Source organism: Dunckerocampus dactyliophorus, chromosome 1 (genome assembly GCF_027744805.1).
Source record: "Dunckerocampus dactyliophorus isolate RoL2022-P2 chromosome 1, RoL_Ddac_1.1, whole genome shotgun sequence".
Taxonomy (NCBI): Eukaryota; Metazoa; Chordata; class Actinopteri; order Syngnathiformes; family Syngnathidae; genus Dunckerocampus; species Dunckerocampus dactyliophorus.
Genome location: NC_072819.1, coordinates 2493690 through 2507569, shown reverse-complemented (window position 1 = coordinate 2507569; position 13880 = coordinate 2493690). Strand labels below are relative to the sequence as shown.

Below are 13880 nucleotides of genomic sequence, written 5' to 3'. Positions count from 1 at the left end.
AGTCATTTTACAGCTCATTTGGGCAATTTTTGATGAAATATCCTAATTCTGCAAGACATTCAAATTAATTTGCCACAATGGCCCGTTCACATTACCTACTCACAGTGCAAAATTCCTTATTGGTTCATCTCATTACATTCACGCCAAATGGCAATTAGATGCTCCTTGTGAGCCCTTGAGGACATCTTGAGTTCATTCTCATACATCAAAGCTGGTTAAATTGATTTTATTTCCTCTGCTTGTCCTGTGCGGCTGTTTGCAAGGGAATGAATGTGTCTCCAGCAACCGAAAAGATCTGGCAATGCGTGAAAATGCTCGTTTTTGCAGCTCAAATACTTGTGAACCAATAGTTAGGATGATAAAGTATTTTTGGATGAATTACGCACCCATCAAAAAGATTGCAGGATTCGACGCAGGTGCGGCCTCGCCTGAAGTAGCGGCAGGAGAGACACTGGTCAGGTCCCGGGCCCCAGCAACCTTCGTCGGAGCACATCTGATCACACACCATGCGCTGCTGGGCTGTAGAGAAAACGATGTAAAAATGGCTAAATGAACTAAAATACAAATATAAAGCATTCAAAAGACGCCTTCCAAGATGTTGTGATGATATGTAGTATTCTGCACTGGCCACTAGGTGTCAGTAATGTTACTGTAATGTTCGGTGAGACGCACCGGCTTGATCGCCGGAACAGGCTTTTACTGCAGGTTTGAATAATCTCACAACAGACAAATAACCCCTAACACTGGCTAACTCAACTCTGAACTGTCCCTGTCCTCCCTCCATTCAGCTCCGCTGGCACGGGAACACTTGCAGCAACACATGCAGGACGAGTACAAGTCTTACTTATGTCTACTATATGGGTAATACTAGTGTAAAGGTGACTATAAAGATGTTATTTCATGTCTAGAGGGCTCTAATAATTGTAAAACCCGTATTTAGAAGGTTTATTATGCTCAAACTAGGAAAATGTTCCATTTATAAATCTTATTTCACGGAAAGTCACTTATCACGGCCGGGTCTGGAACCAATTAACCACGATAAACGAGGGATTACTGTATTGCCGGTTCGCATTTAGAAGGGTGTGGCCCGCAGTGTTAATTTCGTCCACAAATAATTTTTTGCCATAGTTTTCGTCAACCACCCTGATAATAAACGAGATGACTACTCAAAACAAACGGCCGTCGACAAAAACTCTGACAAAATCAACTGACGCAAGGAATCAAAACGCAACGAAAATGCTGACAGAACTGAAATCCAATCATATCTAATTTCGTCTTGTAAATGGTAGGTGTGGTGTTCATCTATAAGTAATGATAATTTGTCTCCAACGCTTCATTAACATGCGTCTATGAAAGCATCAATGGCTTTGCAAACACCGAGGATATGAATACAACTGCAGGCCACATTATGTATTATAGTCAGTCTGATCTTTATGGGCCTGCAAGCAAAGGGCAGAAGCCCATCTTATTTTTCCTCACACTTACTATTATTTTTGACCGTGTCTTATTCGGCCACAACTACTGTGAGACAAAGACCCTACGTTATGTCACTGGAAAGGTCTTGATCATAGGTAGTGTGTTTTTTTTGTTTGCAAAGGTGGGCTGGACGCCCTCTGAATGAGTCGCATGTCGGTGGCTCGAGGCAGGAACATAATACAGGCTTCAGAGACTGAACTCAAAACTGTAACCAGTAAAACGCAACAAAATGAGCACATGTTCTGTTATTAAAGGGTTAGAAATTGTGCAGAGTAAACATAATGCGTGCATGTTGGCAGGTCTGCGATGTCCTGCGTAGCTAATGCAGCCATCGGAGTCCCACCAATACACCCCGAGGTGCAAAAGCAATGTTGGATGGTGGGGCCAGAGCCGAAACACGGAAACATAATAAATCAGCTGCCACTCACTGCACTCCTTCGGCTCACGGTTGTTGCGGATAAGCACTTTCTGGCTCGATGTCCGGAAGAGTGACGTCCAGTTGACGGTATTGTAGAAGCATAGACGGCTGTTGTTGAATATGTAGACATTGCCGGCGCTGATCTCATCCAGCGACTGGAACTGCAAGGAGGAGATCCAGCGCTGCTTCAAGATCAGCAGGGAGATACCGCTTCCACTGAAGGAGTTGGTGTACAGTGTGAGGCGACATCCGGGAAGTGGAAATGAGAAGAAGAAGAACATCTCAAGCTCATCTCAAATTGCAAGTATGCTTTTAGTTTGTCCAGTATGCGTCGGTGTTCGTACCTGTAAAGGGATCTCCCGCCTATGGTTGCCAGGTTGGAAAAAACACTCAGATCGGTCATGTTCTCGGGCCAAGACTGGATGTTGAGGTAACCTAAAGACATTGTGAACAAAACCCCTCTTTAACCAGCGCCGAAATTGCAGTGTCGCACAAAGGGTGCACTTGATGAGGAAACATAAGAACCTAATTAGGTCTGGAAAAAAAAAAAAGAGTTTGGGTGTCCCTGCGAAGTTCAAGAAAGAGCTAATTCTCTGAAGGAAATGGACAATATACGCTAATTAAAAGCCTGGATTTGATATTCTGCACAATTTGTTGAGTTGCATTGGGTTTTAATGACAGATAATATCGCATCAGCATGTGTGGAAATGACATTAAAGCTCCAGAGCTGAGGACAGCCGAGGCCATTGCTCTTTCTTATTGCTTGGCTTTTCATTATGAAAATGCAGCTCTGCTCCATTAGCTGTTTGGCTCAACTGCAAGCCACACTTTAATATGACAAAGGGTTTGTATACGAGGCATCGCTCATCCCTTTAGGGCCTCTACTGGCTAATGAACACACACACACACACACACACACACACACACACAATTATGTTGTGTTGCTCGGCCATTCATCTATCCATCTTCTATGCCGCTTATCCTCACTAGGGTCACGGATATGCTGGAGCCTATTCCAGCTGACTTTTGGGCGAGAGGCGGGGTACACCCTGGACTGGTCGCCAGTCAATCGAAGGTGTCACTCGGCCATTATTTCCAAAGTCACTCACTCACCTGTGATCTCTTTCACAGTGCGAAATACGTTGAGGCGCTCGGGATCCATCGGTCCGATTCCATGATACATGTCCCTGATGTGGAAACACATGGAGAATCCAACACTATTCTTTCCACAAATTCCGCAAGGTAATGTCATTTGCAAAGCAGCTCTAGCTGGCAGCTCAAACACTGTGAACCTGAAGGCAACACTTGGGAAACGTGTTCTTTCCACCAAAGAATGTGTTGTGTGGCTTCCATTAGTGTCTATTGGTCTTCTTCAAGAGCTCCAGGTCACTTTGACAGAACTGTATATAATAACACTTGGAACATTTCTCACTGAACCCCGCCGCCCACCCTTAAAAAAAGGGATATGGGACTCTTTGTTTGCTGTTGTGGTGTCTTAATCCATCCTGTCATTGAGTGGTTTTCAAGCAAGCACATACGGTTCTTTTTGGTCATGTTCTCACGGGTACACAAATCAATACGTCCATATTAACAATACATCACATGTCTGCATGCAGTGTGATAGACTTCTATCATAAGGGGCCAAGTACACGTTGGATTCCAGTTGGCTATCTAAGTCCCATCTCTCTCTGGCGTCAGGACTCAAGCCCTCTCAAGCCAGTTAATCTCTCTTTCTCTCTCCGTCTCTCTCTCGGGTGAAAAGTGTGCGATTTGAAGCTGTCACTCACCCTTTAATCCCGGTGATGAGGAAGATGAGGTTGCCATTGATTTTTGTGCAGTTAACAAATTTATCAATATTGCTGGCGTCCACCGTTTGAGCGGTTTGCAGGCTGCCCGTCCCAATGCCGTCACACACTGTTGGGACAAATACAATCAATGTAGACATTACGCTCGTGTGCATGTGGAGTGATGAAATGCGTGCCACTTTATTTTAAATGGCATTTGCTGGCACCGGTAATGCCGTGTATTGTTCCACAACTCATCTGCATTAATTACAATTTCCGTCGCGTGTGTCTGACCAAGGCAGTCAAGGGCGATGATAAATAGCGCTGGCATTAAGTGTTGTAACCCCTTTTTGATCGTGATTTATACAAGCCAATTCTATATCTGAAATGTTAATTTGTTATCATTCCCCACAGTTCCTTTGGCTATCCCTCATTAACCTCTCGCTGCTGCATGACGATGGAATCGAGAGATTAACCCTTACGTGGGGCCAGTGAGGATAATACAGCTGTCTGGGACTTTGTTGGGGCCTTTTAATGATGGTGCTGACTAGGGCTCGACCATGTTCGGGGAACCATCCAGGTCCTTTCATTCTTTCAACTGTGAAATAACTATCCGAGTCAATCAGTCAGTCAGTCATCAAGGAATTGCAATGCCAGGGCTGGAGAGAACGGTCAGACACCCAGCCAAGGTCTGATGTCCAAGCGGCCTCTAAAGTGAAAATGAGCTCCTTTTCCTCATAAGCCCTCAGTGGCAGTGGTGCCAACCATCCAACCACCTGGCCAAGACTAGGGGAACCAGATCAGACCAATACGCCAACAAACAGTTAACAGGAAGTTCCCTGATCATTGGGACTACATCCACACCAGGCGGATGAGGAAGAGGAACTCAGTTTCACTTTTGAGACCGCCTGCACCTTGCTAGACCTTGGCTGGGGTGGCTGACCGTTCTCTCCTTTGCAATTGCTTGTATCTCCTCCTCCTCCTGATATTGAGGGAAGAGCTGCTGTCTATATTGGTGTCGGTAACGAATTGCTGGACAATATCGGTAAGAAAGCATCTCTAATCTAAAAGGTATTGACATGACTTTTGACCACACATATTTATAGACACACATACATTTTACAGGCAGTGCTCCGAAACATTTTACCAGATTGGAACCTAAGACCCTCTGGTTGCGAAGCCAAAATCTGAATGATGAACACATCACTTGGAAAATGTGTCAGTTATACATTTGCATTCAGCATCTGGTTGACTAGACAGATGGTGAAGTTAAGAGTATATTGCATACACGCTGAATAATTCATATTTTGACTAAGACTAGGTAAGTCAATGTTCTGTCGAATACAAAGCTTTATGTCAAGCTTTGAAGGTAATTCCTGTGAGCCAGTGCTGATCCGATATCATGAAGCGATATTGGATTTAAATGGTGTGGTTGCTTAAGCGGTTGACAAGTAGACAAACGCGGGGGAGTGTGAGAAGCTGGATAAAACAGATTGGTCCTGAGACCGGTTTGATGCAAGCCACCACCGGGGCCATCTTTTCTATTCAATCAAACTGGAAGTGTCAAACTCTGATCTTTACTGTGTAACCAATCAAACACTTCAAAACAGAGGACCTCTCTTTCTATAAGATGTCAATTTCCTGGTACATACTGCATTACGTCAGTCTTCCTGTGTTCTTCTGCTGCACTGAAGCTGGCGTTTCTTGAATTCTCTTCCTGTGTGACTGTGCTGTCATTGGCTGGTCACTGTTCATGCAACGGGGCAGTCTACTTGTCAATCACTGCATGCAACACCAGTGAAGACTTGGGACTGTGTATATCTCAGCTTGATAACCCCTTCAGTATCGGCCATTTCAGACGATTTTGAAAGAATATTGTGTTCTATGGTTATATAAACATGGAACCTATCAAAAGAAAGATTTGACTCTCATTTTTCATCAGAAGAAAAAAGTTGATTTCTACCTTTTTCTGTTCTTTAGTAATCAGCAGTAGAACAGCAAAATATCAGTTCCCAACAAGAAAAGGGAGAAAATCAACTTCTTGCGAAAAAATACTAGGGATGAGCCGGATGCTGATTGTAGACGTTTTAGTTGCGAATAATGCATTTTTGCCGAGTATGAGCATAAAACGAGTACAGCTCGTTATTATCCACAATCGTCGTGAAGGAAAATCCTCATTGGGTAACTACTTATGTAGTCACTCTTCACTCTCTGTGATTGGCCAGTCACACGCAGCGACCGCCCCTCCCTAGACAGACCTGCTGCAGGCTGCAGTCAGAAAGGAGCCATGCCTCGCTCACGCACGCGGTGAAATTGGCCAGACAGAGTTGAAAACGGCTCGTGTCGCGTTGGTTACGGCATCCACTCCGGACGGGTTTTTTTTAGGTTTTCCTCAGCTTAGCTCGTATCTAAAGTTACTTGGTAAACTTGTTTTGTTACGTACAAGACGGCGCTGTAAACGGCTCGTGTTGCGTCGGTCACAGCCGGTGTTTTTTTTTTCTGTCTGCTTGCTTCTAATTTGGCTGGTGATGTAAAGTCAGTTTGGAAAACTTTGCTCGTAGTACTGAACACGGTGCTTTTGAGAACACTACAGTGAACAAGGCTGACAGGATATTTCCCTGTTTGCCATCACTGGATGTTTGCATGAATCACCAATTTCACACATATCACACATATCAACTTCTGATCAATCCATGTCAATTTCAGACTTAAAATAATAAAATACCCATGTTAGCCCAATCCATTTCCAGTTAAACCACGCCCACTTCCAGTTTGTGCCCCCCCCCCCCACTCTGAGTACAGATACGGATACAGCTCATTTAGATGACAGCTGACATAAAGTATCTGAACAACTATACCAACATCAACAACACAAAAAAGGTTGCCTTTTTAGATCAAAATAACAATTTATTTAGAAATATAACAACTTGAACTATTTACAATGTCACATTTGGAAATAAACTTTGTGTGTGTGCACGAGTGTGCGTTAATATTTTCCTACAATGCGTAACCTTCTGCACGCTACACTCCTCCGTGCTCTTCCACTTCCTCCTTGCTGTCGAGTGTGTTTTTACATGCAAATGATTCAGGCCGAGCTCTTATCAAATGCACTTCTGCCACTTTGTGGCCGTTTTTATCGCTTAAAACGACTTTAAAAGTGACATCTTTTACTGTGCAGTTGCGTCAAGACCTCTTTTTGCCTCTCACGCAATAAAAACGTAAAAGACGCATAAATAATCTTTGGGATCCGGTGTTTGTGTTTATAAAAATGTATAAATACGTCGATGGTATTGAATGAGTTCGATAGATGCTTTTGATCACCAAGAGAAATTCACTTCAAAGAGAGTTATTGACAAGCAGCGACCCAAACTGCGGAAATTTTTCCACTCAAATTTCTCAATGCATTTTTTTCCATGTCCTTCCCCTCTCGCTCAAGCTTGACAAAGTCGCCTCAGAACACAAGAGGTGCATTCACGGACATCGGGTCTTTACTTTTTGGAAGGCCCGAAACCCACTTAAAGTGGGTCGTGACCCAAATTAAGAATAACTGCTTTAGACTACCCCCCCTTTTACAACACATTCAGCTCCATGTCTACAAGCTTGGCAGAGAGATCAGATATAAACCAGCATAATGGCTGCTTTGTTGGTCACACTTTTCAAGAAATCAATGCGCAATCCAAATAAAAAATAATCCTCCTTTGGATATTACCTTTAGGGCAGATGTCTGTACATGGAATGCACATTTTGATGCGGTTCTCCTCCACTTCCATCTTGTTGCTAGGACACGCTCGGACACATGAGCTATGGTCCACCACAAAGTTATCTGAAATCAGCATACAGAGGATGTTAACATCCCTTGGCATGTTAAGGATGCATACTGTATGTGGTGAGAAACGGATGATATCTGAATCATACTTGCTAAGTCATGCAGACGTTTTTGTGTCATAAAGGTTAGCAAAGCATCAATACATAAATGTGCACGCTCGTATGGTAATCATTGAAACTTGAATCTGAAATCTGTTGATGATTGCTTTTCAATGCATGCCACCCCTTTCTGATGGCAGAAGATATCATGCTGATTTGCTTTGTATCAGCTGCTGAAAGGAGCATACTGTATGTGATTGAGGCCTGAAATGTAATTATGATTGTGGCAGGGAGTTAATGTAAACAAAAGACCCATGTCTCTCAATATTATTGACCAATCTGTCTAAATCTGTGTAATTGAGCACTTCTGCTTTGCTGAAATACTTCATCCACCTCACAGGTGTGGCATATCGAGATGCTGATCAGACGGCTAAATTATTGCACAGGTGTGCCTTCGGCTGGCCACAGTAAAGGCCACTCCAAAATGTGCATCTTTATCACACAGCACGATGCCACGGATGGCGCAAGTGTTGAGGGCGTGTGCAATAGGCATGGTGACTGCTGGATCGTCCACTAATTGCCCGTGAAATGAACGGACATTCCTCTAACACAAGTCATCCCCAAAGACGTCTCAGAGAATTTGGCTGTGCTGTCGCCCCTCACTACATTGTGGTCTGAACATCTCTCGCTCTATTGTGTTTTTTCCAAAATGTATTCATGAATAAATATTTATATATATATAATTATATATTACATATCATTTAAGGTAGTTAACTTGGTGGATTGCTATTCTTTAAGCGGCATCCATCTAGTGTGTTACTTCAGAGCTCCCGTAGCCTGCGCATAAGTGGTGCACAATGTGGTGTAAACAAAGCCACCAGTATTGTCAGAGTGTAATTCTTTGTATGGCAGATTAATAATAAGATTAATAAAATAAAAAACGTTTTTAGGAGGTAAACAGGTTTTCTATGCTGTAACTACAAAAATATTCCATGTTCAATGGACTCAACCAAGTAACCGCGGTAAACGAGGGATGACTGTACATCCAACCGGCCTCACAACCGCAGAGCCGAGGACCTCCGCATCCAGCATCTTCACCTCCAATATCGTCTGGGACCATCCATCTAATTTCTGCACACCGATACAGTTTGGAGTGGCCTTTTATTGTGGCCAGCGTGTGTGCACAAGAACAAGTTTTAGAAAAAAAAATGGGAGCAAATTTGGATTTTTTGGTCTGCCGCTGTGCATCATTTTTATGAGCAGAATTTCCAGGTGTAGTTCAGGCGTGGAAGGTATCCAGTTTGGAGCCTGAGGATATCCTCTCAGCCATTTGCAGAGGATGTGGCCCTGTTGGCTGCATTGAGTGTGTGAAGCTGCCAGGATGAAAATCAGATCCTCCAAATCTGATGACATGTTTGTCACAATTCAAATATTGCTCACATGTGGGGGAAGAATGAGCCAGTCGGGCAAAGGTCTGATGTTACAGGGCCAGTCTTTGCCGCTACTCTCACTTATGGTCACAAGCTCTGGGTAGAGACCGGAAGGGCAAGGTCATCAATACGAGTGGAAGAAATGTGTGTCCTTCATGTAATAACTTTGCTGAGATAGCTCAGGCAACAGCGACGGGTGCCACCTGGCTGCACTGATGGTTCATGAGGAAACAGCAGTGCGGACATGTGGGACAAGAAGACATGGCGGAGAACTGAGGAGTCTTGGAATTACACTTGACCCCATACAACCATGAGAACACCAATGGCTTTTGTTTTTAATGAAAGTGCGTTCCCATTACATTTCGGTGGTAATTCACCGACTGACCTACTGAGGATTTTAAGCAGCCAACCCTCGCTTAATGAAAATAAAAATTACAAACGAAAATCACAAACAAAACCATTTGTCAAACCTTGATTTTCGGACACCCCAGTTTTCCTGTGATTTTCCGGCTTTTGTCAAAAATGCCTCTGTTTCCATACAACATTGCACGTAACAAACTGATTTGAACTGTACTGTATCATTCCGGGAAATCCTGTGCCCCGACATAGCGCCCTGCGCGTTGCTGACTCACTCTCTGTGCATTCATCAGTTATAATTCTTTTACACAGTTTTCTGCATGGAAAACTATAATTATTCTCTATAAAATGTATTTTTTGCTTCTGTTTTAGGGTTTCTGGAAGGCATTCATTGGATTTTCATTATTTTCTGTGGGACAAATTGTTTTTGTCTGAACTTTTGGAATGAATTCATAACAAAAACCACTGGATAGCTATCAAATCTCGTACCTCATCTGATTAGGTTGTTATTTGTTCTCTTTGCAGAATCTGATTGCATTTTGTTTTCCTTGGCTCCAGAAGCAATTCTCACTCTGGATGAAAACAAACCTTCTCTTGGCTAATAACTCACTTAAATGTTTCATTCTCAGCTTGCATGCAGTGTTTGTTATTCTTTATAGAAAGAAAGCGACATACGTGGGCATTTCTTGACACAAAAGGCTCCGTAGGTGTACTTTGCCTTGGGATTGTGCTCAAGCTGGAATGATGTCGGATTGTACACAAACGGCTGAGGGCACTGGGTCACACATGCGCCGCTGTCGTTGAAATTGGTGCAAGCCTGGAAAGAAAAAAGAAATGTGAAGTGAAAGGTGAGTGTCAGAATACAGGGGAGATCTCCCATGTGGGGGGAGGAGTTACGCTGCTGCGTGTGTATGCCTATTACAGCTGCAATTCATGTTAATACATGGCGTAAATCATGCTTCCAGGCACAAATGGGAGACAAATTAGACCCATCCATCCACTGCTACCATGTAAATGCTGAAATGTTTTGCCATAAAACTTTTAAGTGTTTTGTCGCCAGTGGCAACAGGCTGAATCCTTGGTAATTGAATTGGATGAGCCTTTCTGTGAATTACAGCTACAATATCGCACCTCAGAGTGCCCACCGAGCAGCGGTGGTCCAAACAGGACCCGCAGGAGGTGATAAGAGGAATATTAATTGGAACAATGAATCACCAATTTGCTCTTTGAAGAGAGCTGGCGACGCAGACTCTTCCCGCCTTGACAAATAATGCATCAAGAAGTAAACAGAGTAAATCATTCCCAGAGTTGACAAAGAGATGTTGCACATGAAAGGACACGTGGATGTGAGCAGGTTGTGTGCACGTACAAAGCAGTCCGTGTCCTTGGGACCCGAGCAGCCGCCGGCGCACTCGCGGTGGCAGCAGTCGCTGACGTACGGTCCGAAGCATCGACCGTCACACTGCTCCGCGCACACCGTCTTCGTCACTGTCCGCCAAGAGAAGAGCTTTAAAGGTCTGGCGCGCACACACACACACACACACACACTCAAACGTAAAGAGACAATACCGCCACCCTCGACACAATGATATGAAATTCAGGCAGAAACAAATTAGGGGCTTCACAGGCAAAAGGTCACCTGAGTCCGTCTGTGACCAAAATGAATAGAATTTTAAAAGCACGGCACTTTCTTTTCTTGTCCTTGAACAAGGCTCTTATCTTTTGGGAATTCCAGTTGTGCTCAGAACCTCGCCGCTTTGAATGTGCGGTAGACGGTGCAGCACGGCAACGGGAAGGTTGCTGGTTCCGTCCCGGTTCGGTCCTCTCGTGGTTATGTCCAAGTACCCTTGAGCAAGCCACTGACCCCCGGTTGCTCATCAGTCAGTAGGTAAACGTCGTAAATCGTGTCAAAAATGCTTTAAGTCCCTTGAAGGTTGAAAAGCGCTGTGGAATAGGGTTGGGCGATTTGGACCTTAGCAAATATCACGATATAATATGACAATGTAATTAAATTCAGCATAAAAAGCTACAAACCTTAAGCCATATAACTAAATACACTTGTTTCAACTGATTGATTGGAAACAAACTGCAATACAGCAAGTGCATTTAGTGTCTACCAAACTAAGTGCTTTGTGAGTGCAGACGTGCTCGTCTCACGCTTCATGACACACTCTTCGTACGCAACTCTGTGTTTGCGCTTGAGATGGTAGGTTCCCACCTCCTTGCTTTGCAAACTTTGCCTGTATCTTCCTCTACATCTACAATTCTACATATGCACGGACAACACTGAACACTTTCAGCATTTCTGTATGTGGAATCAAGTTGTGGAACGGATTGAGCGAGGAACTCAAACAACGCACTAAAAAGTACAAGCAGTTGATGTTCACAAAATACAAAGAAGAAGAGACCTGAACTACAGTGTACATACAATACTACAGTATATCTAACCACTACTACGCTTACTACTAACTCTCATTGTGTTGAGTACATGGTCTGTACTCACTCATCATCAACCAACCATTCCGTCAAGCATCTTATCAGTTATTATTAAGCCTCTAGCTTCCTTTTAGTCACTAAAAACCTTGGCTATGATTGCACTACATTGTCATGTAGACCTACAAAGTACACTTGGAAGAACAAGAGGTGAATACATGTATTGCAACTGATGAGGGGTAGGATTTTGTCCTTTTTGGACATGCAAAATTGTGAATTGTACTGTGTGATGTGCTACAGTTTGACTCATATGCATGTTCAGGATGAATTAAACCATTAAACCATTTACATCTGCTCGTTTTACACGTATGTTTACTAGCATAGCATGTGTGCTTTATGGGTTAGTGAATAAAATGTCTGTTAATTAAATGCAAAACCCCTTAGATTAATTGATGCAGTCCAGTAACTGAGAAATGGATGTAACCTGGCTAGCTTTTCTAACGAGATGTCAGCCTCTGCACACATTGCTACAAAAGCTGTAATGCCCGTGCTTGTGATTAACGAAAATGTAATCAAGATATTTTTTTATTTTCTTTACACAGTCAGACGACATGGGCAAACGGTGCTCTTACTTTGAAGGCCGGAAGTGTGTCCTGTGTGCGTTGAGAATGTCTGTAAGACGAGCTGGGTGCTTCTAGTCTTTCTTCATTCAGGACCTGCACGTCTTCGTTGGGGACTGTAAAGCGCTCCTTATGTTAAAGTGGTAAAACTCAACGCGGTGATAAATATGCTCATCCAGCCAGAGTTGCACACACACCACCGAACTAGCACGCTAAAGGACGCTAACTTCCGTTCCGCCAACTTTCATCCGTGTTTATCGCCATGGCAGAGCCGTGAATGGCACGATTCCACGATTAACAGTAAATTCCGTTTTTATTGGCCAATTCCGCGATTCCGTTAAAACGGAAATCATAGGGCCCTACATCCTGTGGTACACGTGAGGCGCCGATGCGTCAATACAGCGTGCCGCGGCACACGCCTATCTACTTGGCTTGTTTCCGTTTAGCATTTATACCGGCATAAGTCATTTTCTTATCGTTGGAAGAATTTATACTGGGATATAAAAATGATCGCCCAACCCTAAAGTGGAAGTCCATTTAACATTTGGCAGAAATGCTGCAGCGCGAATGACTTTGCCGGACCCTGCTAAGAGTACACAGATGTACGCACCACAAGTGCCTTTAGCAGATGATTTGTCCCACACAATGCCCAACTGTGCTGTTCGTTGCCGAAAGCCTGGTGTAATCTGCTGCTTTGCCAACTCCTGTGCAAAAACTAAAACATTATCCTCCCAATTATAACGCCACATTAGAAAAATATAGATTCTGCTTTAAAAATATGCGCTGAATTATACGATGACCCTGTTTTGTTCTCAGTATTCAGTAAAATCAAGAATAAAACAGATGCGGAACAAAAATATTAAATCAGATTATAGCAAATTGAAGATTAAAAGAGTCTAATCTCAACTGTACCCTCATTTCAGAGCAAGTGCTGGCTCGAGAGGAGAAAGATTAAACTCATTCGGCTGCATGTGATTGAGGTGATCATCTATACCAGTGGTCACCACCCCTTTTTGAGCCCAAGATCCCTGTGTGTCACGCATGAGTGGTTATTGCTTTTTGGTGTCACTATTTCGGCTTTTTGTCATTGTGCTTTTTGCTGTGTTTTCAAATATTTGTATTTTGTTTCTGCAGTGTGCCCGGAGACGGTGACAGATGAGCCACAGGTCGCGGGTGGTCCCTGGGCCGCACTTTGGGCACTGGGCGCTGGGGCTGGTGGGGTGTGTGCCTAGAGAGCGGCGAGGCGTACGGACGTGTCCGCCGTCAAAATCCGTGCCTGCTGGTCACTCTCCGGGAGGCAAAATCCCAACGGTCGACTGGGTCGATCGCAATCGACGAGTTGACGACCCCTGATCGATGCATTTCCTTTTACCTCACGCCGCCCAGAAGACATTTGGGTAATTTGGGTCACATACTCACAGGTCTGACACTGGTCGTCCTGGTGACCCCAGCAGCGTCCGTTACAGGAGCGGTGACAGCGTCTGCCTGCGGAACACAA

General features: G+C 43.9%; 1 protein-coding gene across 5 annotated transcripts in view; it reads right to left on the bottom strand.

Moving 5' to 3' along the window:
• The window catches only part of LOC129180454 (receptor tyrosine-protein kinase erbB-4-like), a 239326-nt gene that overhangs the window by 74293 nt on the left and 151153 nt on the right, over nt 1-13880 (bottom strand). For all 5 annotated transcript variants that reach the window (XM_054774983.1, XM_054774977.1, XM_054774951.1 and 2 more), the window contains exons 5-13: nt 13802-13867; nt 10699-10817; nt 10005-10146; nt 7388-7501; nt 3682-3808; nt 3008-3081; nt 2239-2329; nt 1905-2110; nt 387-519 (exon numbers count right to left, since the gene is read on the bottom strand). In XM_054774983.1, the coding sequence (XP_054630958.1) occupies nt 387-519; nt 1905-2110; nt 2239-2329; nt 3008-3081; nt 3682-3808; nt 7388-7501; nt 10005-10146; nt 10699-10817; nt 13802-13867 (1072 nt within the window). The remainder of the gene's footprint in view (nt 1-386; nt 520-1904; nt 2111-2238; nt 2330-3007; nt 3082-3681; nt 3809-7387; nt 7502-10004; nt 10147-10698; nt 10818-13801; nt 13868-13880) is intronic.